Below are 27,441 nucleotides of genomic sequence, written 5' to 3'. Positions count from 1 at the left end.
AGTACAGGTGCACTTGTTGACAAGAGTGATCATCTAATACAGCAATTCTTTCCTGTTACACTTTACATCTTAGGTATTTAGATATGGTAGTTCAGTACTCCTTAAAGTTGTAAAAACCTTATAGAATATGTAACATATTACATATGCATACATACAAGGCCAGGTTTGTTTCCCCCCACTGAAAAGAAGATGCAGTTGCCACGTATTCAAGTGCCTACAAAGCGTCTATCACAGAGCACTCTCTCAGCGATTTGCCAACGAATATTTGACTTCAATGCTAGCTTCAGACACTGACGCAGGCCCAAGAGAACTTATAAAGAGTAAAGGAAATGTAATATATTATTTGTAATGATTCCTGGGGCTATAACCTCTCTACTCCATGTGCTGGAAGGAGGGCAGCAAGCAGTCATTCAAGATGAGATCCTGAAGACACACCTTGGAGAGTAAGGAATGAGTGACCATGACCAGCTGTCTCCTGACACTGTGGATGGGTGGGGGTGGGGACAGACTTCCCAGGGACACCTCTACAAGGGACCCCCAAGATGAACATCTCAAACCACCCAACTGGGGTGGACCTGGGAGCTGCTGGTGAGGACGCTGATGCTCAGCATGCATTAGAGAGTCTGGGAAAGGCTGACTCACAGGTGACAAAAGGGAAAAAGTGCCTCTTCTCAATTATTAAGCATTCTTTTATGCAATATTTTAAATGTGGATATTTCTAAATACTATAAGCACACAGTGTAAGATACATTCTAGTTTTTCTGTTTAGTTGATATTGTGACTCTTCTGCTTTAATTTTATATAGCATGACCATATCAATTCTTCCACAAACTTTCTACAACTTCCTTTTACATTGTGTTCTCCCTCTTTAAATTAATAGCTGTACTTTAGAACAATTACCTTCTTTTGCCCTCAACAAAATGAACTTCCATCCTTTATACTTTCTCTTATTAAAACACACATCCTTTTAGCAAGTAGAGATGTTTTCTTTAAATAGCTTTAATTAGACCTCAAAACTATTAGGCACTTTAAATTTTAGTGAACACTGAGAAGTGGGCTATTGCACTAGCATTCTTTAGATTAACAAATACATGAACACATTTTATAATTCCTGACACCATGTGCTTTACAGCATAATCTCTAAGCACAAAATATGTCTACTTAACTTAGCAAAACTTTAAGATTCTAGGTCACCACAAAAATTTTCAGGCTGCAGGCAGGCACACACACTGCAATACACAATCGCTAAGATGTTCACTTGCTACACCTAGCTCACCCACTCCCAACAACCATGCCAGACCACTTACAAAATGGCGGGTGTGGGGAGGGGTGTAGGGTCGGGAGAGAAAGGAGGCAGGTCTGTACTGGGAGGAGTCTTGTCTGTGGCTTCCAGAACTGGAGGGCAGGAGGAGTGTGTTCCGGTGGGGGAAGAGGGCAGTGAAGGCGGAAGGAGAAGGGGAGGGGGTGGTGCAGCCACTGGAAGAGGAGAGGAGCAGGATGATGGCATGGTTGAGAATGTAGGACTTTAAGATGGCGGCAACACGGGGGAGGACAAAGAACTTAGAGATGGTGGCGGAGAGGGGTGGGGGTAGTGAGCTGAGAGAGGTGGGAGACCAAGGTTCTCCGGCGGATCTGAAAAGGAAGAAGGACTGGGCAGAGTAAGAGGCTGACAATCCTTAACTGGATATCGGACCAGGAGAACCTGAGTCACTGAACACTTAACATAAATGTCTGGGCAGGAGTGCAATGTCCAAAAAGCCTGCACATATGGGATTTCACCCCACTCTCCGCTCTGGTGGCAGTAATTAGTCAAGTCGGTAAGGAGGCCAAAATCGAAAGTTCCCTCAGGGGGCCAGCGAGATTGGTTGTCCAAGGGATACTGAGGCCAGGCCTGAGAGCAAAGGAAGACTAGCTTCCATTTGTGACTTTCCTGGTACAAATATAGAGTAGCCAAATTAGAAATGAGACACCACAGCGGGGTCTTAGCCTCTGCCTTCGAGGGCTGGTTCCCCATGTGTGTGCCACTCCCCAACTAATCCAGCTGAGAGGAGCGCCCAGTGTCCCAAGTGCGCCAAGTCAGTGGGGACAGCCTGGGAGCCTGGGTGAGGGACGTTTCCCACACCGCAGGGCCAGGGGCAGGTATCCTGGATGTCCGCAGTGGATGGGCTGGATGCCCCAACCTGGACGTAGCTACGATTTTGGATGGACCAGGTGAAAATGGAGTTAGGAAGGGAAACAGACCAGGGGAAAGTGAGGAACTCACTGGAAAACAGTCCATGCAGCAGAGAGCAGGCTGAGGTCCTGGGTCGGGGAAGGAAAGGGGGCAGGGCCACCGATGGCTGGTTGGGGCCCCACGCTCACACCCCTTCCCAGGTTTCTTCAGCACCAAATGTAAGATAAATTCTAACCAAAATAAGCAGGTGACGAGAGGCAACAAAGGGACAGGCAGTTATTTGGTGCCATCCTGGGCGAGGTTTACCAGTGTGCGTAAATACAGGCTGGAGAAGTCACCACTAACCAGATAGGCGGGGAGTTTTTATAAGCACAGGGAAGGGAGGGGAAAGTGGGCCGTGCCAGGGGTATGTGGGGAATTTTTTATTGGCTCGGTGTCGGGTGACGGACAGCCAGAGGTCTCCTCCTTCCGGATGGAGGGAGTCTGCATCCGGGTTTTGTCGGCATGTCACAGGACTAGAATCCAGGAAGAGCTGTACATTCCTTCCTTATATGGCACAGAGCTATTTGGTGCTGTCTTTGTTCCATTTGCACTGTCCTCGCTTTCCTCCCTCTGGTGCCTCCAGCCTTACATTCCAGCCTTTGGTCATAATGGGTGATGACTCGATCTGGCTTCTGGCTTCTGGCTACTTCCAGCGGACAAGGGGCGTCGTGGGGGCGGTTTTAAGGCTGGTTGACGGCCAGAGGAGGCTCAGTAGGGAGGGGCCAGTACTTGTGCAGCAACAGGCTGGAGGTGCCGGAGGGAGGAAAGCGAGGACAGTGCAATGGAACAAAGACAGCACCAAATAGCTCTGTGCCATATAAGGAAGGAATGGACAGCTCTTCCTGGATTCCAGTCCCGACATGCGGACAAAATCCGGATGCAGACCCCCTCCATCCGGAAGGAGGAGACCTCTGGCTGTCCATCACCCAACACTGAGCCAATAAAAAATTCCCCACATACCCCTGGCATGGCCCACTTCCCCCTCCCCTCCCTGTGCTTATAAAAACTCCCCGCCTATCTGGTTAGTGGTGACTTCTCCAGCCTGTATTTACGCACACTGGTGAACCTCACCCGGGATTGCGCTCAAATAAACTGCCTGGCCCTTTGTTGTCTGCTTATTTCGGTTAGAATTTATCTTATACACAGTTGACCATTTTATTCACATTTCTAAAAGTCTACATATTCAAGTTGACCAAAAACTATTTCTTTGGAATCTTCTCATTGGTAAAATAGGCCCATTGCTTTATATTGGGCATACATGGAAGGTGAAGCATTTGAAAGGGATTTCGATACTTTGAAATTAATGTATGCAACACAATTTGTCATTGGAAACCCACCTGTAAATGATAAAAATGTATGTGGTTTGCAAAGCTACAGTGTTTGTCAACCAGAAAGCAGAAACGCCTCTTCTCTTCAAGCAGTGCTTCTTTGCAACCATCTGCAATGAATTTCTGGATTTCACTCTGGCGAGAAGTAACAGTTTCTACATACTAGGAAAATAAAATAATAATTACAGAAGCATGACATGAGGAAATCAAAATGCCTCACAGGCTGACATTTATCTTCTGCCATCTTTACCCCTGGTTTATCTCGATAATTAAGTAAACTCAATACAGATCAACATTAGATAAAATCACAAAGCTGCAACTTGACCTGAACAGGTAGTATTGTTCTCAAGATTCCTGACTCGTGCAGAGAGAAGCTGCCGAAAGCCTTACATTCTGCTGGGTAATTTACACAAAATACTACATTACACTCCAGGGATATGAATCATGTTCTATCGGAAAATCAAGGGCTTTGGAACTGGCAAGTTCAAGTTCAAACCCCAGTTCCACATGCCACCCAAGCCTCATTTTCACCATCTGTAAAATGGGGATAGTAATGCTAATCATGGCGTGTCCCTCACTCTCCCCGAGTCAGGAGAAAATGCCAATGTTTTTAGGAGGCCACTGATTATTTTTAACTCTGGAAAACTGCAGCTTTCAGCTCATACCAGGTCAAAATGTTTGCTTTTAACTTCAGTAGCAACACAGAAGGAAGTATAGGTTGACTGAGGTAGGCGGCTCTGTAAACTGTACAAATCATCAACAACAAAATAAAATAGTGCTGAAAAGTTCACCTCAATTTCTTTGTGCTCATACTTGAGTGCGTTTCGACCTCCTTGACTTTTCCTCCTGATCTTCTTCAACTCAGCTTGAGATTTCTCCAAAGAATCTAATTTATTCTTGTGTTCTGTTTGGTATCTTTTGAGAGTTGCCTGTAAGTTAAATGTTGTGCTTATTTACTGCAGCAGTGCACAAGCTGTCAGGCAGCTCCTTGTGTTAACATAGCACCAGCCATGGAGGTGGCCCTGCATGCCCCTCACACACCCCCTTCCTTACCTTTAATGTCCCCGTTTGCCCTCGCTCCCCACACACCCCTCACACTGCCCCCTTCGAGTAATAAACAATATTAAATCAGATGTTTCTGCCTGTTTTATGACTTAAAGATTTTTAATAACCAGAACAAACAAGTGCAATGACTGCTGATCATTTTGGATGCTGGGTAGCAGAAAGTTTTGGAGATTAACAGACTAGGGTTAGAATTCTGGCTTCATCCCTCATTTCCTGTGTGACCTCAGCAATTACTTAACTTCTCTAAAACCCATGATTTCCCTCTCGTCTGCACAGTGAGCATAATAAGAGTGCCTACATTACAGAGTTTCTGTAGGGATGAAAATCAGATAACAAATGGAAAACTGCTAGGCGTTACATCCCCTCAACAGGTATTGGTGGCCCTGTGGCCTCCCTCCAGGGTACAGAGAGATTGTGGACACAGGGGCAGTGGTAACCTGCACCACTTACTGCCACATGGGAGTCTAGGTGAGCAAAAGGGGATTTGGGGTGACCAAGAAAGCAGCTGCCCTGCTGCAGCCAGAGGAGATGGAAAGAACCTGTGTACTGGGGCTGGAGGGCCAGGTAGGAGCAACCTGCTGGAGTCAGCACCACTGGGTGACAGACAAGACAGACCAAGCAGGCAGGAGTGGCCATGACGGGTGGTCCCACAAGCCCCGGATGGCACCCTCCCACATGCATCTCACATCCCAAAGCGCTGGTTCAGGAAAGCAGCAGCTGCACTAACACACAGGCGCAGATGTCACTCACATATGCATATTCTTTGAAAACAATGCTCTCCAGAAGCGGTCCGATTCCTTGCAATGTTTTTCTCTATGCTTTTTATTAAGATCCCAAGTGGTACAGAAAATGGGCCCACTCAGCCTGAAGGGACCTTGCCAGCTTTATGCATCCTTGTATGAATAGTGGGGCAAGTTCTCAGGCTCAGAGATCAGGCACACACAGCCTCCTGGAAAGCCAGGACCCCAACCCCACACCGGCCTCCTTCCACCAGATCAGCAAGACCATGTACTCACGTTCATATACTTGACATCAAGCTCTGTCTTCTTCTCCAGCTCATGTATAATTTCTTTATGAAATTTTTTGAACTGTTAACAAAAGGAAACAAAAAATTCACATCAGATGAGACTTTAAAATAAAAGTTAAAAATAGAAAATACATTTTGTAAATAAAAAAAGTTTACATACATTTTCATCAAGACTCTCATTGAGTTTCTTGTGTGTATTTGAGATCTCTATGAGGACATGGCCTGCAAACAAAACCAGGTATGTTAGGGGGAAATGAGGACATGGCCTGCAAACAAAACCAGGTATGTTAGGGGGGAAAGCCACTGTGTGGTCTGGAAAGACATTAAGTAAAAGAGTGGAGTGAAGCACTGCCCTCAGAGCCTGGAAGCACCAGGCCCTGTGCCCCACATGCTCACCGTGTTTGGGAGGCATGTGGCTGACAGCAAACTTAACTCTACCCATTGCTCATCAAAAGAATGTCGATTTTGTCTTCTAATTCACATTGTTCTTTCTATATGTACTCATTCCCTAACTGAATCCTGTTTATCTGGTTTCATTTTTAAATTCTCTTACAAAAGATTATCATGGCCATTATAGTAACTAACTACAGGAACAAATGGCTTATTTTTATCTAATCTCCAGAGTAATCTCATTATCTGTCAGGCATGAAAGATAAAGGTTATTTTCTTTTTCTTATATTAGTTCTTGTACCATTCTAGGAAATATTAATGCATGGAAATTTGCATGCGTGCATGAAACAGGGACAGTGCTCTGCCCTGTACCTCCTGGGACTACACCAATTCTCTGCAACAATTAGTCACATGACAGATTCATCACATGATATTCCTTAACAAAGGAGACTTACTCCAAAAAGCAGCCAAGAGAACCACACCTTTTGTGTGCGTGTGTGTGTGTGTGTGTGTGTGAGAGAGAGAAACACACCTCCTGCAGTTCATGGCAGTGCCCTCATCTCTGCTACTAAACTCTGACAAAGCTGAACAAGAGTCTCCCTCTGCCAACTTAGCTTCAGGAACAAAATGGGTCTGATACTAAGAAACTGGGAGAAACAGAATCATTTGGAATGACCACGAAACCATACCAGACAACAAAATGTGCTGGGCAGATCATCTCACAGCTCAGTGGATATATAAAAAGTAATTCTTTGGGTGAACTGAAAGGCTGTAGATGACAAAGAATTAAAATTGAGACTCGCAGATATGAGGAAAAAGAATGAGGAGAATATGGCTTCAGTTACCACTGTATACAAATGACTACCAACCCGGTTTTAGAAACACGTTAAGACATCTCACTCAGATGGTCAGTCTGGTCTTTCCCTTCATCTTCACACTCAGAAATTCAATCCCCTCCTGGACATGTATACCTGGATGTCCCATAGGCACCTTATATTCAACATGTCTAGAAGTGAGCTTACCCTGTATTCTCTATTCCCAGCTCTTGGCTGACAGCCAGCTAGTTGTGAGGCGCTGACACTCTGCCAACGTGTCATACCAGTGACAAAGACTCATTTCCTTGTGTGGTGCCATAACTTATGTGGCCCTTACTCATCCTGTTTCCTTAGGCAACAAATGTGTGAGCCCTTCCCTGCCCAGGAGAGAAGGCATGTGGGAACTGACATGTGAGCATAGTTCACCCAATAATCTGTCCACTGGAGGTCCCCCTCCTCCAACACATTCAGACCTCTCAGTTGGACCTTTTAGAGGAGTCCCTCCTCCTTGTTCCCCACAAGCTCTTATCTCTTGACTCCCAGCTCATTCTCCTTTGGATCTTCTTCACAGATGCCAGGGGTCTTTCCAAAGGCAAATATAACTTGTCACGTCCCATCCCCACAATGTCCCAGATAAACCAACTCCTGAGGAGCATGAAGCCCACCATGAAAAACACTGCTTAAAATAACCATGGTGGGTAGTGGGGAACAGGATCTCCTGTAAGGATATAACCTCATAAGGTTTTAAGTATAGGGATATAGGTACATAACCTGTAAGTCCCCGAGCACCATGTGATTCTAGGCACCTCCAACAGAAAAGCCTGCTGGATACACATGACAGTGAGGGGACACAACCCTCCAGCACTCACAGTTCCACCACATTAAGTTATCAAGATACTCTACATCCTAAACGACACTGACTTTATTTTTCCCACAGTTAAGTTCTCCTAAAGCTCAACAGGAAACAAACCAGAGGTTTTCACAAAGGAAGCCTTCACATGACCAAGAACATAATCATATAATTAATATGTTACTTTGTATCATTCAGTTATTTAAGATACTGAAGTAATCTGAGTTACTTTCACATCTATTTTATACCCATAAATAACTCCTGGTTGGAGATGAAAAACAAACCACTTCAATTATTTGAAAACCAAGCTTTCTATTCTTGGTGAGTCAAACCTACTTCAAAAAAGAAAGTCTAAAAATAATTTTGCTTAAATCAGTCAGAGTGATTGAAAGTAGAATCAAGGTGTTCACATTTTTTTTTTTCCCCAGACAGTCATGAACTTTGTTTCTACAGTCTCAGATAATGTGCATCACTGAGAGGCGTGTTGTCTGAACAGAAGTACGCGCCTGTGTGGGCAACTGCTGAATTGATGTGCTGGTCTTGAGGGCGCCCGCCATGTCACCCACCCCTCATCACCCTCACCCTTCCTGCCTATGGTTTCTTCCTGAGGGCAGGTCGGTGGAAAGGCTCCGTGAAATAGCCCATTCACTCTGTGGGCAGGAATGGAACACTTGACCTTCTCCCTGTTATTCCTGTCCCTCACAGTTCATGGAACTTAAATACCGACCTCATAGCAGCAGCCACTGACTCCTTGGCCATAAAAAGGATTAAAACACACCTTTACTGTGATTATGCACACTGCCAAAAGTGTATCTTGAAACAGAAAATGAAAACAGCCTTTATGTTCAATCTACAGAAGCTTATTCTGAAATGGAGCAAATGCTGTTTTACGTGTGAAATGTGGTATCACACACATTTGTTTACTATTAGCCCTGTAACCTACTTTTTCATAAATTCCATTTGAGGGGAAAAATTTTTTTTTGAAAAAAGAGGGTGGAGTCCAGAAAGCACAGCCCAGATCCTAATGGAGCAGAACTAAATACATGCCCAGCCAGGAACTGACGTGCTAGTCCCAGAAATCACAGCACCATATGTGCTGGATCAACCATTTCCTTTTTTCCTTTTAGGGTTTTAAGTCAACATTTTGGGAAGAAACTCATAGTAAGTACCATAATATGACTCAATCTGAATAAATTACATTCTTAAATGGAATTATTAAAGGAATTTAAATATATATATATTTCAAAATCATGAACTGACAGAACTAAAAGTCAATGTCTACCATCAGTTTTTTTCCCTAAAACTCATACAAAAGTAGCTATCATTACTTTTTTTGGTATCACTCTAATTTTAGGAGCTATAAACAAATATGTTCATTTTGGACAATACTGTATAAAGATAGGAATTTAGCCAATAGGCAGTAGGGACTTAAAATAGAAAGTTAAAATACCAAAAATTAGAGTATTCCTGACATGAACACATAGGAAGTTTTTGTTTGAACTAAGATTAGTCACTGGGCTCTTAATATATTCTAAACTAGAAAATTCTTCAATTCACAGTAAAAATTTAGAGGTACCTGATGGAGAGGAGACTAAGGGACTTCAGTGGCACCTTGGCGTGCTTCAGAACATGGAGGCGTAACTGTTCTTTTTCATTGGTACTTGGTCATGGGTAATCAGAACATATTTCCAGAGAGCATTCAGCAATGACTGAATCACACAGTACTTCCTTCACATTACCTCAAGTGGTATCAGATGATACAATGTACTACTGGCCTACAGTTATCCTCTATTAATTAAATTAATGCTGACCAAAAATATCACTGGTAAAAAGATATACTTTTTTGACAATTTTTCAAATATCAAGTGTGATTAAGAGAAAATAAAATGGAAGTAAAAGCAAACTACATGGGATATGTTAAGTATACACAAGTAGGTACCTTACAGATTAGAGTTGCCAACAGTGAGTTAGTACAAGGGCAGATTAGTAACCACAAACACGACTTTTTGCCAGTGCCTAGGAAATAGCTCTCAGGGACTGCCTACTCAGAGTCAGAGGTGAGTGTCAATGTTATACCAGTAAACCATGTGCATGTAGGGATAATGCCAAATAAGTGACAGGGTAACCATGTCATCCTACATTCTTCCAAAAGTTTAGCTTCTGACTTAACCAACTATACCACAGTTCTAATTAATGTCCTACATAGACTATAATAATTTCATTGATTATGGTTTATCCCACCATGAAAACAAGACAAATAGAAATTCTAATAGAATTATTAGTGTTTCCAAGTTCTTTCACTGTATGTGAGATCAAAGTGCCAAATAACATCTGATTTTGATAAGAAAATATGCCACTAGGGTAACCACTACAGGAATGAAGTGCATATAACCACCAAGCTAACAGAGAGGGAAAAAATAATCAGTCAAAAAGAGGATAAGAGAAAAAAAGAACATAGGATAGACAGAAAGCAAAAAGTAATTACACTGATTGTAAATGGACTATGTAGTTCAATTAAAAGACAAAGATGATTGGGATTAAAAAACACCACCACCCAACTATATTCTCAAATATAGGGATACAGAGAATAAAAGGAGGAATGAAATAGAGGACAAACACTAACCAAAAGAAAGCTGATGTCAATATATTAACCAAAGAAAAAGAAGTAGTCAGGGGGCAAAAAGCATTATTAGAGATAAAGCAGTCATTTCATAATGCCAAAAGGTTCAATTCATTTGGAAGATAAAAAAATCTTTATTTGCATACACCTATAAACATAGTCTCAACATATTTAAACCAAAACCATACTCCAAAAAGAAATAGTAGATCAATAATCTCTGTAGGAGACTTTAATCTTAGTAAATTGATAGAACAAGCAGACAAAAATATCAATTCAGGCATAGATGACCTGAATAATATAATAAATTTCATCTTGTAGAAACATAGAATACTATATTTGACAACTTCACTTTTTAAAGCAAACAATATTAGAAAAGGATCTAAAGAAAGCCTCACTATATTTCAAAGGACTGAAATTGTACTGTCTTCTATAAACCACACCAAAATTTAGCTAGAAGTCATTAATAAAAAAGGTAACTAGAAAATGTCCATATATTGGAAATGAAGACACAGACTTCTAAATAACCCATAGGTCAAAGAAGAAATCACAAGGCAAGTTAAAATTATTTTAAAATGAAATTATAAAGAAAATACAGCATATAAAAACATGTAAGGTGCAACTAAAGCTGTGGCTAGAGGATATTTGTAGCCTTAAAATGCGTACATAAAAAGGAATGAGTGAAAATCAACTAAGCACACATTTGAAGAATTTAATGGAATACTATCCAATAATAAAAAATTATGAACTATTCTATACATAACAACATGGACGAACTTCAAACACATTATGCTAAAGGAAAGAAGCCAGATTAAAAATACTAAGGACAGTATGATTCCATTTATTAAATATCCTGGAAATGGCAAAACAGACAGTGAACCTGCCTATCCTATGAGCCAGAAATTCTACTCCTAGATCATATTCCCAAGAGAAATAAGCATATTTGTTCACCAACAGACATGCACATAAAAGTTCAGAGTAGTTTTATTCATAGTTTCTCCAAACTAGAAACAATCCAAACATCTATCAACATTAGAATGATAAATTGTGGAATATGCATACAATGGAGCAGGGAGACATCTGTATATAAGTTCCTGTCAAATCCTTGGCTAACACCTGAACTGCACAGGCTGAGACTATAAGAAATGTAGCAAAAGCAATAGTTGGAAGGTTAGCAAGCTTAGCAGAGACTCTCAAAGGCTTGGTAAACACAGGTTTCCCACTGAAATTGAGAAGGCCCATACTTTAGGAATAAGGACTAAGTCACAGGACTAAGGGTAAAAACAAAACAGATCCACCAGAAAAAATGTCTAAAACAGCCTCCACAAAATTAGGGTGATCTGTCAGTCATTTAACTCCTGCTAGAATAAAACTCTACATTCTTAAGAGGAAGATAACAGAACTAGAGTCTCTGCATTTTACCACAATGTCCAGAGTAAGGGGGAAAAAAAAATCAGTAGACAGGGTGAATGGTATAACCACAAACTGTGAACTTTTTTTAATAGGGTCACTTAAAAATTCCAAAATGTATTTCATAATTCTAAATTTATAAGATAAGATTATTATAAATGCATAAACATTTTTAGCAATTCCAGAACTTTATTAGATGTATCATGGGATTGAGAAATGTGTAAATACATTGTTATTGGGAGTCAGGATTTCCACACATTTCCAAAATCTGTAAATGTTAGTGCACCTGCTGGTGTATGTGTATATATGCATAATAGGTGTGCATATATACATATATGTACATATATATATACTTGTGTGTATGTGGACATATGCAGTTTATACTATATACACATATATATTTCCTAGCTCTATTTGCTGAAAGGACCAGATGACACCTCAATAACAATGAGCACGCCTAGTATCCGGATCCTGGTTTCTAGTATCATTCCTCACTAAAAAGCAAGTAGCACTCCTTAGAAAAATGGCTGTTGATTCCACACCTGAGTCACAGAAGGGACAAGATGAGCCTGGAATATACTGTCACACAAGAAAGTAAAGAACATGAATGAATGAATGAATGAATGAATGAATGAATGAATGAACGAATGAATAAGAGAGCTTGAAGGAGCACGTACTGGCCAAATATGGGACAGTTTGAGCATCAATTAAGAAAAGTAAAATCAATTATAAATCACTGAAAAAAGTCTTGTAATCAAGGAGTCCACAGTAATAGATAAAAGAAATAGGGGAGAAAGAAGAGCTCCTGCTCAAAGTAGAAAGCCAAGTACCAACTAGTAAATATGAAGAGAGTATTAGAGTTAGAAAATCATTGTTTGGCAACCATCACAGTAAAAACTGGTTCAGGCAAAAATCATTAATAAATGCTAATTTATTTAGGGCACAAATAACTGAGGAGGAATAAGATATCTGCATAGTTTGAAAGTGCTTCCCTACAGACATCATTAGTACAACAGAAAAATATATTAACTATACAGTGGAGAAATCAGACATCTTCACTGAATAATCAAAATTAATGTCACAGAGAGTCAGATTAACAATGTATGCCCAAACCTGATACTGAGAAAACAAAATGACTTAGAAAACATTCCAGCCAAGAATGTATCACCTGAATCTACTAACCAAGACTTGGCACTTCAGGGTTATGATCTTGTGTTCCTGACTATTCATCCTCTTTTACGATTTCAGATATAGGGTCATCTCATACCAATTCTTTTTACAGTATTAAATTTATTTACTTATTTATTTTTGGAGAATGAAAGGATTTCATCCTCATCTGGTAGTCAATCCAGTGATGGCTGATGAAGAGGTATGTTAACAGGAGAAAGAATATTGGTGCTCTACATTTAATTTAATTTAACTAATTTAATTCATTTCATTTCATTTTATTTTAACCATTGCAAGTGATTTCTTTATTAAGCCCATGCATAAAACTTCAAGTGGTGCCAGCCCTGCTATTAGATTTCCTGATTACATGAGCCCAAAATTCCCTTCTATATTTGAAGCCAATTAGAATTGAGTTTTCTGACATGGCATCATAAAGTCTACTAACATACAATGGGCTAAACATTTTTAAACTTTCTTTACATGAAAAAAAATACTTATTTTAAGACTTTTTTTGTTCCATTGGAAATGCAGAATCCACTGGGAAAATATTTGGAACATAAAAATTATTGCAAAATTTTGTGCAAAACCTGTTAATATTTTAATCATAATGTTTTTTCTTTATATTTATTTATTGACTTTTTTTGTTGTTGTTATCATTAATCTACAATTACATGAAGAACGTTATGTTTACTAGGCTCTCCCCTACCCCAAGTCCCCCCCACAAACCCCAATATAGTCACTGTCCATCAGCATAGTAAGATGATGTAGAATCACTATTTGTCTTCTGTGTTGCACAGCCCTCCCCTTTTACCCACCTCCCACATTATACATGCTAATCATAATATCCCCTTTCTTATTCCCCGCCCTTATCCCTCCTTACCCTCCTATTCTCCCCAGTCTTTTTCCCTTTGGTAACTGTTAGTCCATTCTTGGGTTCTGTGATTCTGCTGCTGTTTTGTTCCTTCAGTTTTCCCTTTGTTCTTACACTCCACAGATGAGTGAAATCATTTGGTACTTGTCTTTCTCCTCTTGGCTTATTTCACTGAGCATAATAATACCCTCTAGCTCCATCCATGTTGTTGCAAATTGTAGGATTTGTTTTCTTCTTATGGCTGAATAATATTCCATTGTGTATATGTACCACATCTTCTTTATCCATTCATCCACTGATGGGACACTTAGGTTGCTTCCATTTCTTGGCTATTGTAAATAGTGCTGCGATAAACATAGGGGTGCATCTGTCTTTCTCAAACTGGGCTGCTGCATTCTTAGGGAAAATTCCTAGAAGTGGAATTCCTGGGTCAAATGGTAAGTCTATTTTGATCATTTTGAGGAACCTCCATACTGCTTTCCACAATGGTTGAACTAATTTACATTCCCACCAGCAGTGCAGGACGGTTCTCCTTTCTCCACAACCTCACCAACATTTGTTGTTGTTTGTCTTTTGGATGGTGGTGATCCTTACTGGTGTGAGGCGATATCTCATTGTGGTTTTAATTTGCATTTCTCTGATAACTAGCGATGTGGAGTATCTTTTCATGTGGCTATTGGCCATCTGAATTTCTTCTTTGGAGAACTGTCTGTTCAGCTCCTCTGACCATTTTTTAATTGGATTATTTGCTTTTTGTTTGTTGAGGTGCATGAGCTCTTTATATATTTTGGATGTCAACCCTTTGTTGGATCTGTCATTTATGAATATATTCTCCCGTAGTGTAGGATGTCTTTTTGTTCTATTGATGATGTCCTTTGCTGTACAGAAGCTTTTCAGTTTGATATAGTCCCACCTGTTCATTTTTGCTTTTGTTTCCCTTGCCTGGGGAGGTATGTTCATGAAGAAGTCACTCATGTTTATGTCCAAGAGATTTTTGCCTATGTTTTTTTCTAAGAGTTTTATGGTTTCATGACTTACATTCAGGTCTTTGATCCATTTCAAATTTACTTTTGTGTATGGGGTTAGACAGTGATCCAGTTTCATTCTCTTACATGTAGCTGTCCAGTTTTGCCAGCACCATCTGTTGAAGAGACTGTCATTTCCCCATTGTATGTCCATGGCTCCTTTATCAAATATTAATTGACCATATATTTTTGGGTTAATGTCTGAAGTCTCTAATCTGTTCCACTGGTCTGTGGCTCTGTTCTTGTGCCAGTACCAAATTGTCTTGATTACTATGGCTTTGTAGTAGAGCTTGAAGTTGGGGAGTGAGATCTGCCCCCACTTTCTTCTTCTTTCTCAGGGTTGCTTTGGCTATTTGGGGTCTTTTGTGTTTCCATATGGATTTTTGAACTATTTGTTTCAGTTTGTTGAAGAATGTTGTTGGTAATTTGATAGGGATTGCATCAAATCTGTATATTGCTTTGGGCAGGATGGCCATTTTGACTATATTAATTCTATCTAGCCAAGAGCATGGGATGAGTTTCCATTTGTTAGTGTCCTCTTTACTGTCTCTTAAGAGTGTCTTATAATTTTCAGGGTATAGGTCTTTCACTTCTTTGGTTAGGTTTATTCCTAGGTATTTTATTCTTTTTGATGCAATTGTGAGTAGAATTGTTTTCCTGATTTCTCTTTCTATTGGTTCATTGTTAGTGTATAGGAAAGCCACAGACTTCTGTGTGTTAATTTTGTATCCTGCAACTTTGCTGTAATCTGATATCAGTTCTAGTAGTTTTGGAATGGAGTCTTTAGGGTTTTTTATGACAATATCATGTCATCTGCAAATAGTGACAGTTTAACTTCTTCTTTACCAATCTGGATTCCTTGTATTTCTTTGTTTTATCTGATTGCCGTGGCTAGGACCTCCAGTACTATGTTAAATAACAGTGGGGAAAGTGGGCATCCCTGCCTTGTTCCCAATCTCAGAGGAAAAGCTTTCAGCTTCTCGCTGTTCAGGATGAAGTTGGCTGTGGGTTTATCATATATGGCCTTTATTATGTTGAGGTACTTGCCCTCTATACCCATTTTGCTGAGAGTTTTTATCATGAATGGATGTTGAATTTTGTCGATTGCTTTTCAGCATCTATGGAGATGATCATGTGGTTTTTGTCTTTCTTTTTGTTGATGTGGTGGATGATGTTGATGGATTTTCGAATGTTGTACCATCCTTGCATCCCTGGGATGAATCCCACTTGGTCATGGTGTATGATCCTTTTGATATATTTTTGAATTTGGTTTGCTAATGTTTTGTTGAGTATTTTTGCATCTACGTTCATCAGGGATATTGGTCTGTAATTTTCTTTTTTGGAGGGGTCTGTGTCTGGTTTTGGTATTAGGGTGATGTTGGCTTCATAGAATGAGTTTGGGAGTATTCTCTCCTCTTCTATTTTTTTGGAAAACTTTAAGGAGAATGGGTATTATATCTTCTCTGTATGTCTGATAAAATTCTGAGGTGAATCCATCTGGCCCGGGGTTTTTTTTCTTGGGTAGTATTTTGATTACCGCTTCAACTTCTTTGCTCATAATTGGTTTGTTTAAATTTTGTGTTTCTTCCTTGGTCAGTCTTGGAAGGTTGTATTTTTCTAGGAAGTTGTCCATTTCTTCTAGGTTTTCCAGCTTGTTAGCATACAGGTTTTCATAGTAGTCTCTAATAATTCTTTGTTTTTCTGTTGGGTCCGTCATGATGTTTCCTTTCTCGTTTCTGATTCTGTTGATGTGTGCTGATTCTCTTTTTCTCTTAATAAGACTGGCTAGAGGCTTATCTATTTTGTTTATTTTCTCAAAGAACCAGCTCTTGGTTTCATTGATTTTTTCTATTGTTTTATTCTTCTCAATTTTGTTTATTTCTTCTCTGATCTTTATTATGTCCCTCCTTCTGCTGACTTTAGGCCTCACTTGTTCTTCTGTTTCCAATTTCGGTAATTGTGATGTTAGACTATTCATTTGGGATTGTTCTTCCTTCTTTAAATATGCCTGGATTGCTGTATACTTTCCTCTTAAGACTGCTTTCGCGTCCCACAGAAGTTGGGGCTTTGTGTTGTTGTTGTCATTTATTTCCATATATTGCTGGATCTCCATTTTAATTTGGTTGTTGATCCATTGACTACTTAGAAGCATGTTGTTAAGCCTCCATGTGTTTGTGAGCCTTTCTGCTTTCTTTGTACAATTTATTTCTAGTTTTATACCTTTGTGGTCTGTAAAGTTGGTTGGTAGAATTTCAATCTCTTTGAATTTACTGAGGCTCTTTCTGTGGCCTAGTATGTGGTCTATTCTGGAGAATGTTCCATGTGCGCCTGAGAAGAATGTGTATCCTGTTGCTTTTGTGTGTAGAGTTCTATAGATGTCTATTAGTTCCATCTGTTCTAGTGTGTTGTTCAGTGCCTCTGTGTCTTTACTTATTTTCTGTCTGGTGGATCTGTCCTTTGGAGTGAATAGTGTGTTGAAGTCTCTTAAAATGAATGGATTGCATTCTATTTCCTCCTTTAGTTCTGTTAGTATTTGTTTCACATATGCTGGTGCTCCTGTGTTGGGTGCATATATATTTATAATGGTTATATCCTCTTGTTGGACTGAGCCCTTTATCATTATGTAATGTCCTTTATCTCTTGTTACTTTCTTTGTTTTGAAGTCTATTTTGTCTGATACTAGTACTGCAACACCTGCTTTTTTCTCTCTATTAGTTGCATGAAATATCTTTTTCCATCCCTTCACTTTTAGTCGGTGTATGTCTTTGAGTTTAAATTGAGTCTCTTGTTGGCAGCATATAGATGGGTCTTGTTTTTTCATCCATTCAGGACTCTATGTCTTTTGATTGCTGCTTTCAATCCATTTACATTTAGGGTGATTATCGATAGGTATGTACTTATTGCCATTTCAGGCTTTAGATTCATGGTTATAAAAGGTTCCAGGTTACTTTCCTTACTATCTAAGAGTCTAACTTAACTTACTTAGTATGCTGTTACAAACAGAATCTAAAGGTTCTTTTTTTCTCCTCCTTTTTCTTCCTCCATCATTCTTTATATATTAGGTATCAAATTCTGTACTTTTTGTCTATCCCTTGATTGACTTTGGGGATAGTCCATTTAATTTTGCATTTGCCTCACAATCAGCTGCTCTACCCTCCTTACCTTGGTTTTACTACGTCTGGAGACAGCTATCCAACCCTAGGAACACTTCCATCTATAGCAGTCCCTCCAAAATAGACTGCAGAGATGGTTTGTGGGAGGTAAACTCTCTCAGCTTTTGCTTATCTGGAAATTGTTTAATCCCTCCTTCAAATTTAAATGATAATCTTGCCGGATAAAGTAATCTTGGTTCCAGGCCCTTCTGCTTCATGGCATTAAATACTTCATGCCACTCCCTTCTGGCCTGTAAGGTTTCTGCTGAGAAGTCTGATGTTAGTCTGATGGGCTTTCCTTTGTATGTGATCTTAGTTCTGCCTCTGGTTGCTTTTACCAGTCTGTCCTTATCCTTGATCTTTCCCATTTTAATTACTATGCGTCTTGGTGTTGACTTCCTTGGGTCCCTTGTGTTGGGAGATCTGTAGATCTCCATGGCCAGAGAGACTATCTCCTTCCCCAGATTGTGGAAGTTTTCAGCAACTATCTCCTCAAAGACACTTTCTATCCCTTTCTCTCTCTTCTTCTTCTTCTGATATCCCTATAATGCGAATATTGTTCCACTTGGATTGGTCACACAGTTCTCTCAATATTCTTTCATTCTTAGAGATCCTTTTTTTCTCTCTGTGCCTCAGCTTCTTTGTATTCCTCTTCTCTAGTTTCTATTTCATTTATTGTCTCCTCCACCATATCCAACCTGCTTTTAATACCCTCCACTGTGCTCCTCAATGATTGGATCTCCGACCTGAATTCATTCCTGAGTTTTTGGATGTCTTTCCGTACCTCTATTAGAATGTTGATGATTTTTATTTTGAACTCCCTTTCAGGAAGAGTCATGAGGTCCATATCATTTAAATCTTTCTTGGGAGTTGTATTAATAATTTTACTCTGGACAAGGTTCCTTTGGCGTTTCATGTTTTATATGGCACCCTCTAGTGTCCAGAAGCTCTATTCTGGAGCTGCTCAGCCCCTGAAGCAATGTCAGGGGTTGCAGGGGAGCAGTACTGGTGCCTTGGGGGAGGAAAGAGCTGTTCCCCGCCTCCCGGCTGCTGTGCCTGTCTCCACCACCTGAGCCAGTGGGCCAGTCACACAGGTATAAGTTTTTGTCCCAGAGCAGCCGGATATGGATCCCTGCTTTCCACAAGCAGCCGGAATCCCAGTCTCCCCAGGAACTCTGCCTGTATTAACTTTCCAACCTGGTAGTCATGCGAGTCTCATGAAAGCACCATGAAATGTAGGTTTGTGCTCCCAGCGCAGATCTCCGGAGCTAAGTATTCAGCAGTCCCAAGCCTTCCACTCCCTCCCTGCTCCTTTTCTCTTCCTCCCTCTGGTGAGCTGGGGTGGGGGAGGGGCTTGGGTCCTGTGGAGCCACAGCTTTGGTAGGTGACCCTGTTTGCTGAGGTCTGCTCTTTTCTCCAGGTGTATGCAGTCTGACACCGTCCTCTTTCCTGTTGCTCTCTCAGGATTAGTTCCGCCAATTAAATTTTCTAATTGTACCCAGTTTTAGGAGGAAGCCTCTGTCTCTCCTCTCATGCCGCCATCTTTTTTTCGCTCTACTTATTTCATAGTAAGATCTCTGGCAACCTCAATCTCAGAAAAAAGTAGAAATGGACAATTGAAAGTGAAAAGTCCTCTAAGTGAAACAAAAGTTGTAGCTACAAACCCCAACATTTCCCCCTCTTCGAGAGGAGTGGAGTCCCAAAGAACATTAATTTTTCATAATAAAAGGCCAGCAGCTACTGATGATCCCTCAGGGATGGAAAACAAGATCTTTAGGAAGAGCTCATGAAGGTGATGAAAGGCTGGTCAAGGAGGCAAAACAGAGCAGGGTACTGTGAAAGCTAAAACTGAAGAAAGCTTCACAGAGCGAGGTGCTCTGGACCGTCATCACCCACAGAGAATTCAGGCAAAAGTCAAAGAAGCTGCAGGAAGATGCAATGGCGTCAGACGGGCCTCTTAGTGCTGTGTACACCTGGGAAGCCGCTTAACCTCTCTCTAGTAATCTCAAGGAGCCTTGGTATTCTCATCTGTATGGTGGTAACTAGAATATCTACTTCACAGGCTTGGGTGAGAACAGGGCTTTCCTCTGCATTGAAGAGAAGTGCTTGATGCAAGGTTGTGGGTGAAATTGTAACATTTCCAGAACATCTCACCTGGCTTTAGTACATCTGCATATCAATTGGCGTTCAGAGGTGGAAAGAAGTATGGCTTTAGTGCATTTGCATCATTCCTCTGGGGTGGAGAGAAGTTCATCTCCATATCAATGGGTAATTACCCAGGGAAGGAGGGCTTATCTGTACCTGAGACGGGAGGGGAGGGCCAGTTTTGCTGTTGCTGGAGCAGGAGAGAGAGATGGGCTGGACTGCAGTTTTGTAAGCAATAAACGGGTTTTATTTCTCTCTTTGACTGATTTCGTTTTTTAGAGGTATTTTGCCCCTGGATTTCCTTTCCTCGGACTTACAAAGGTCCAGACAGAAGTAGCAAGTTAGTTCATTAATGCATGATCTATGCCAACAGAATGGGCCACACACTCCTTCACACACACTTCTGGGTAAGTACTTGTTTTTTGGAAATAAAACCCACATACTAGGTTGTCAATTTGTAACTAGTCATTGTGTTTAATGATTTTTTGTTCCTTATGTATATACATGTATGTATTTTTTAATATACTTTAGTATGCTTAAAATGTTTCAGAATAATTCTTAAAATTAACAAAAAAAAGAGAAATAGATACCTACCTGTCCTAAACCCAGCTCAGTGTTCCTCTTAGGTTTCTTTCCCCATTCCCAGGGTGCCCAAAGGAAAAACTGTCAGTCTCCTGTGATCTAAAAGAACACACGGAATACACTCTACTTTCCTCCACCTCATAGCCTTTTATAATATTAGATAGAATACTTAGCACCTTAACAGTATTTTAAGTACTGACAATTCTCCAACAGTTAAACTATATCAGGACTGATCCATTAGAGAACAGACACATCTGGCGTCTCTTCCTTAGAAACCAGTTGTGAGAGTACTTCTGGTTTCTTCTCCAACATGTGAAGAGCTGGCAAGTCATCACTCCTTGGCAAGAAACAACTAAACTAACTGGAAAACTACGACTCTTAGATTCATCAGAGAATTAAGTTCACAGGTGAAGATTTACCCTGGACACTAGAGACAGATGAAGGCAGAGAATCTTAGTTTATTGGGAGCAGAAACACATGCTGGACCATTCCTGCTGGGAACCGTTCAGCTGTTACAGATGATTTATGGGAGGCTGAGCGTGGACTAGCTGGAGGGTCAAAAACTCCCAGGGGTTCATTCCTAGGGAGGGGTTCCCACATTTTCATGAGTTTTACCTCCAGAATCCTCCACCAGATTCTTATTGTGAAGAATGGACAAAATCCCCCTGGGGCTTCTGATGGGGGGGGAAAGGGTAAAGTAACCGTTTTGAAATCACCCTAGGTTTTGTGCTGTTCTTGGTCTGTGGAAGGAAGGCTAGCCCTCTAGCGAAAATACTTTACAATAAATATAAAGCCCTACCTGACCTGTGAAACGATAAGAAACTCTTCTGAAGCTCATTGTACCAGAAACCAAAAATAATCCACAAAACAAAAAATGGAGACTCAAACACATGACTAGCATGCTTCCCCTCTCCAATACTTTGCACCACATCACCCAACAACAGGGCTCCAGGATAATAACAGTGGATTATTACACCCGAGAATCCATTTAGAAGGATTTTAAAAGGAAACCCAAAGATAACAGGGAGACAAAAATCAAGGACACCAGAGGAAAACTGTAGTTCCTCAGAAAGAAAATCATATAGGTCAGAAACTTGAGTCTACATAAAGAGGAAGTAAATAAAGGAAACCTCTTTTAAAATGGAGTTGGGGAGGCCCTGAAGAGGAAATTCCCACACACTGCCCTTTGCCAATTTCAGCAGGAGTAAACATACTTCACTACCCCAGCAGGAGGAAAGATTTTCTACTTGCCCAGCAGCAACCCAGCCAATAAGAAGCCAACACAACCGAACTCTCTCCTCCAATAGGCTTTAGTTTCAGACATCCCTTCCCTACTTCCCCCTTTCCCCTATAAAAGCAAGCCCCTCTCCTTTGTTCTCCAGACTTGCCTATGGTTCACCACAGTGTGCATGTCCAAAATTGCAATTCCTTTGCAATTCCTGAATAAATAATTTGCTGGTAAGCTAACTGGCTATTTCTGTGCTTGACAGAAATGAAGATCATTAAAAAAGGAACAAGTGAAAGTAAACATTTTTTTACTCTAAATTGGTGTAATAGATAACTTCATTCAAAATAATAATATCAACAATGTACTGAGTGGTTACAGCATATAGATACATGCAATGAATAACAACAGTGCTACACAGGGTGGGAGGGATGAGTTGGTAATGCTGTCATAAGGTACCTGTGCTATCTGTGAAGTAGGATAGTGGTATTTGAAAGTGGACTTAGATTAGCTGTAAACATAAACTACAAACCTCATGATAACTACTAAAATTTTTTTAAGAAGTATAATTGATATGCTAAAAGAGAAAATGGAACGTAAAATGCTCGATTAAAACCAACAAAGGCAGAAAAAGATTTTTAAAAAAGATGAACAAGTGCAAAGAAAACAGTTACAAATATGGTGATATTAATCCAATTATCTCACTAAACACTTTAAATACAAATGGTCTAAATGTACCAATTAAAAGAGACTGACAGAGTGAAAAACAGAAAAGAATCAAGTATATGTTGTTTTTGAAAAACCAACTTCTAAAATATAACGACCCATATGTATTAAAAGTAAAGGGATGGAGAAGATATACCATGCTGACATGAACCAAAAGAAAGCTGAAGTAGCTAGAGCAATTTCATAAAAAGCACACTTCAAGACAAGGAAAATTATCAGGGTAAAGGGGGGCATTACATTATGATAAAGGAATCAATTCTCCAGGAAGATATGACAATTCTTCATGTGTATGTGCCCAATAAGAGGATTGAAATGCATAATGCAAAAAAGGAGAACTGCAAGGAAAAATAGATGAATTCATCATAATAGTTGGAGACTTCAATACCTTCTATCAGTAATTGATAGAGCTGGGCAACGGAGTAACAGTAGGATAGTTGAACTGAACAACCGGATTTAAATGACATAATACTTCACCCATCAACAGTAGAATACACATTCTTTTTAGGCTCACACAGAACATTCTCCAAGACAGACCACATGCTGGGACATAAAGCATACCTCAACAAATTTAAAAGAATGGAAATTACACAAAGAATGCTCTCAGGCCACAATGGAGTTAAACCAGAAATCACTAACAGAAAAAGAGTTGGAAAATCCCAAGGTATTTGCAGATGAAACAACACACTTTTAAATAACACACGGATCAAAGGAGGAATCTCAAGGGAATCAAAATATTTGAACTAAATGAAAGTGAAATACATCTTATCAAAATTTGTGCAATGCAGCAAAAGCAGTACTTACAGGGAAATTTACAACATTCAATGTGCATATTAGAAAAGATCTAAAATCAATAACCTAAGCTTTCAACATAGAAACCTAGAGAAAGAAGAACAATACAAACTAAAGCAGAAGAAAAGAACTTGTAAAACTTAGAGCAGAAATAAAGAAAATGAAAACAGAAAAACAATAGAGAAAAATCAAGGAAACGAAAAACTAGTTTGTTTGTTTTTTAAAGTTCCATAAAATTGGTGAACTAGCTGGGCTACCCAAGAGAAAAAGAGAGAAGATATAAATTACTAATATCAGAAATGAAAGAGGGGCCATCACTACAGATCTCATAGACATTAAAAGAATAATAAAAGAATATGAAGAACTTTATATTCACAAATTTGAAAACTTTAAATTGATAAAACAGACTTGAAAGACACAATCTATCAAAACTCATACAAGGAGAAACATTTTATCTGAATAGGTCTATGTCTATTGAAGAAACTGAACTGACAATTAATAACCCTCCAAACACAGATTGTTTCACCGGTGAAGTCTACCAAATATTTAAGGAAAAAATGAAACCAATCCTCTATAATTTCTTCTAGGAAATAAAAGTAGAAAGAATACTTACTAACTTTTTTATGAGGCCACCATTACCCTAATATCAAAACAAGATAAAGATAATGCAAGAAAGAAAAAACTACAAACCAGTAACTCTCATGAACAGATGTAAAAATCGTCAGTAAGGTATTAGCAAATCAAATCCAACTACATATAAAAAGAATTATACACCAGACCAGTGGATTTTATGTATGCAAGGTTGGTTCATCATTCAAAAATCAATTAATATAACCTACCACATATCAACAAGCCTAAAGAAAAAAAATCATACAAACATATCAAAAGATTCAGATAAACATTTGAAAAAATCTAACACCCATTCATGGATAAACAAATTGTGGTACAACTGTACAACTGAATGTTATTCAAGAATAAAAAAGAAACAAGCTTTTAAGCTACAGAAAGACAGGGAGGAAGCTTAAATGAATGTTGCTTTCTGAAAGAAGCCTGTCTGAAAAGGCTAGTACTATATAATTCCAATTATATGACATTCTAGAAAAGGCAAAACTATGGAGACAGTAAAAAGATTTGTGGGTTACCAAGGGTGGGGTAAGGGGAGTGAATACTGCAGTGGTAGATATGTGCTGTTACATGAGTCACAAAAAATATATATTTGGTTATTCAGATGTATTTGGTCTTTATCCATAGTTCTTAAAGACACTGCAGAGTCTTAAAGGTGAAATGAGGATCTTCTCATATTCAGGAGAGACTTTTGGGCCCCCCAAAGGTAGGGACTAGAGGCTGAATCAGCCAATGGCCAATAATTTAGTCAATCATGACTACACAATGAAGCGCTCACAAAAACCCTAAGAAGAGGTTATCGCTCTCTTGGATCCCACTTCTCTGTTAGAGAGAGCTTCTATGCTTGGTGAACCAGAACATGCCACCAGAGATGGGCCCCAAGCTCCACAAGGATACAAGCTCCTTTATTTGGGACCTTGCCCTGGGCATCTCTTCATCTGGCTGTTACTTTGTATCCTCTGTAGTATCCTTCATTAAACTGGTAAACTTGTTTTCCTGAGCTCTGTAAGCTGCTCTAACAGATTCACTGAATCTAAGGGGAAGGCTGGGGGAACCTCCAATCTGTAGCCAGGAGATCAGAAGCAGAAGTACAGGTATGAATGGGGCTTGGAACCAGGTCTGGAGTGAGGGAGGTAGAGGGCAGTCCTGTAGGGTCCTTAACTTGGGGAAGCCAGTGCGGTCTCTGGGCAGATAGCATCAGAATTGAGTTGGGCTCTCAGAACACCCTGCTGATGTTCAAAAATTGCTTCGTGTTGTGTGTGTGGGAAGACCTCCCCCCCACAACACACACACTCCGGAATCGGGTCAGGGAACCCAACAGGAGTTATAATACTGTAATACTATTATACTGTTGCATGACACTATTATTGTTTCATATTTATAGAAAAAAATTAAGACACCCACATGTATCATTAAACATTTGTCAAGACTCACTGAACAAAAAGAGTGAACTCTAATGTAAACAGTGAACTTTAGTTGATGATAATGTATCTCTACTGGTTCATCATTTGTAATAAATGTGCCACAACAAGGGGGAGAGAGGAGAGTATGGGAACTCTGGTCAAGATCTGTTCAGCTTTCTATAAACTTTAAGTATTCTAAAAAATAATAATAAAAAAATCTATTAATTAGAAACAAAACCTAATGCAGCAAGCCACCTGGAACTGGTAGCACAACTGACCCTTGAACAACATGGATTTGCACTGAATGGGTCCAATTATACTCAAATTTTTTTCAATAATTAGAAAATATTTTGGAGACTTGTGACAGCTTGAAAAAATACTTTTCTCTAGCTTACTTTATAAGGATACAGTATATAATACATATGACATACAAAACATGTGCTAGCTTACTTTATATTATTGGTAAGGGTTCCAGTCAACGGTAGGCTATTAGTAGTTAAAATTTGGGGGAGTTAAAAGTTCTGTGTGGGTTTTCAACTATATGGGGATCGGTTTCCCTAACCCCAAGATTGGGCAAGGATCGACTGTAATTAGGAACCAGCACCTTGCCTGGAAGAAAACACACATATTGTCTCATTGCTTCTGCGAATTACACATGAATAATAACAACTTGATCTTCTGATTCTCAGTTACCTGTGTGCCTCCAGGGCCTGCCGGGCACAAACAGGCCTTAAAAGTCTGGTCAATAAAAAAACATATTGAACAAATGAAAATGAAAGCTGACTGCAGTGAAAAAGCATGTAAAGACAGTGAGGACAGGAGAAGAAAGCTGTCAAAAGCTTGACTTATCAAAAAAGGTAGCATCTGTAGTATTTATGTTGTTTCTATATGTATACTTACTATAGAAATTCCTATAGGAAAATAACTTTTGTTGAACCTGAATGCCTGGTCCCCAGTTTGCCTTCTCCCTTTCTCCTCCACTGAAATAACTGCTTTTAGATGAAGAGGTTTCTATCCAGGCAGCACAGAACTGGGTTTCATCTGCAGTGAGTGCCTGGCATCCTTTCACATGACCCACAGCGCCAGCAGAGTGAACCCTCTCAGGCTGGACTGGCACCCACATGGATCTGTTTCCATCTTCAGAGTCTCCAGGAAAAAATTCCTGGCAGATTTTGCTTCCTACCACCAAGGGTTAGTAACACGGAGGCCTGGTCTAAGAGGATCCTGAGCCGCAAACAAGATAATTTTTTTTTTTTTAGGAGAGCCAGGGAGAGGCTTTTATTGAGAGATACAGTGAGAAGACAGAGCTCTTGGCTTGTGCCAGGAGGGGACAAGAGAGTCCACAGATAATTTTTTTAAAAAACAAGGGGCATTTTTTGTTTACAAAATTTTCATTTTGCCTAACAAGAAGCTACAATACCAGACCAGACTACGTGGGTTCAGTGCCGGACACCTGGCAACCTGAGTTGTGAGGATTAAGTGCCCTAACAAGGGAAATGTGCCAAGAGCAGGAGACACATTAGACACTCAGAGTTAGATTTCTTCCAGCTTCCTGATTTCTGATAAAAGTGGGAAAGGAAAGGAGAGATGACGCAGAAAAGAGCAAGTTGGTATAAACCACTTATTTTGGCAATAAAAGAAAAGGGAAGTAAGAAGGGACTAGGAACAGCAACATTAAACTTTTTTTGTTTTTAAGAAGGGGGATGACAATAAAGTTGGAAGGAAGAATCAATGAAAATCAATTAACCTGACATATCAATTAATTCTTAATTTACATAAGAAATGCTTTTAAAATAAATTAGTTATCCTTGTAACAGGACTTAAATCTCAACAGGAATTATCATTAAAAAGCATTCTGGGTATTTTAAAATCAAGTCTATTTAGAGCAAATGCAAGCCCAGAGTATGAGACATCTAGTCTTTAAATACCCAAGGTAACACCTAGTAGAGATGTCTTCTCTGAAAATTATAACCAAATACTAAGTCAAGGACGGCAAGAGTCAGGACTTAGGTGGT

At 39.7% G+C, this 27,441-nt stretch overlaps 1 protein-coding gene across 2 annotated transcripts in view; it reads right to left on the bottom strand.

The window, feature by feature from the left end:
* The window catches only part of BAIAP2L1 (BAR/IMD domain containing adaptor protein 2 like 1), a 98,505-nt gene that overhangs the window by 18,628 nt on the left and 52,436 nt on the right, over positions 1–27,441 (bottom strand). For both annotated transcript variants that reach the window (XM_037003725.2, XM_017672435.3), the window contains 4 exons: positions 5,796–5,857; positions 5,625–5,696; positions 4,335–4,472; positions 3,553–3,705 (listed from right to left, as the gene is read on the bottom strand). In XM_037003725.2, coding sequence (XP_036859620.2) covers positions 3,553–3,705; positions 4,335–4,472; positions 5,625–5,696; positions 5,796–5,857 — 425 coding nt within the window. The remainder of the gene's footprint in view (positions 1–3,552; positions 3,706–4,334; positions 4,473–5,624; positions 5,697–5,795; positions 5,858–27,441) is intronic.

This window comes from Manis javanica, chromosome 10, assembly GCF_040802235.1.
Source record: "Manis javanica isolate MJ-LG chromosome 10, MJ_LKY, whole genome shotgun sequence".
Lineage (NCBI taxonomy): Eukaryota > Metazoa > Chordata > Mammalia > Pholidota > Manidae > Manis > Manis javanica.
This window is presented reverse-complemented; position numbering and strand designations above follow the sequence as displayed.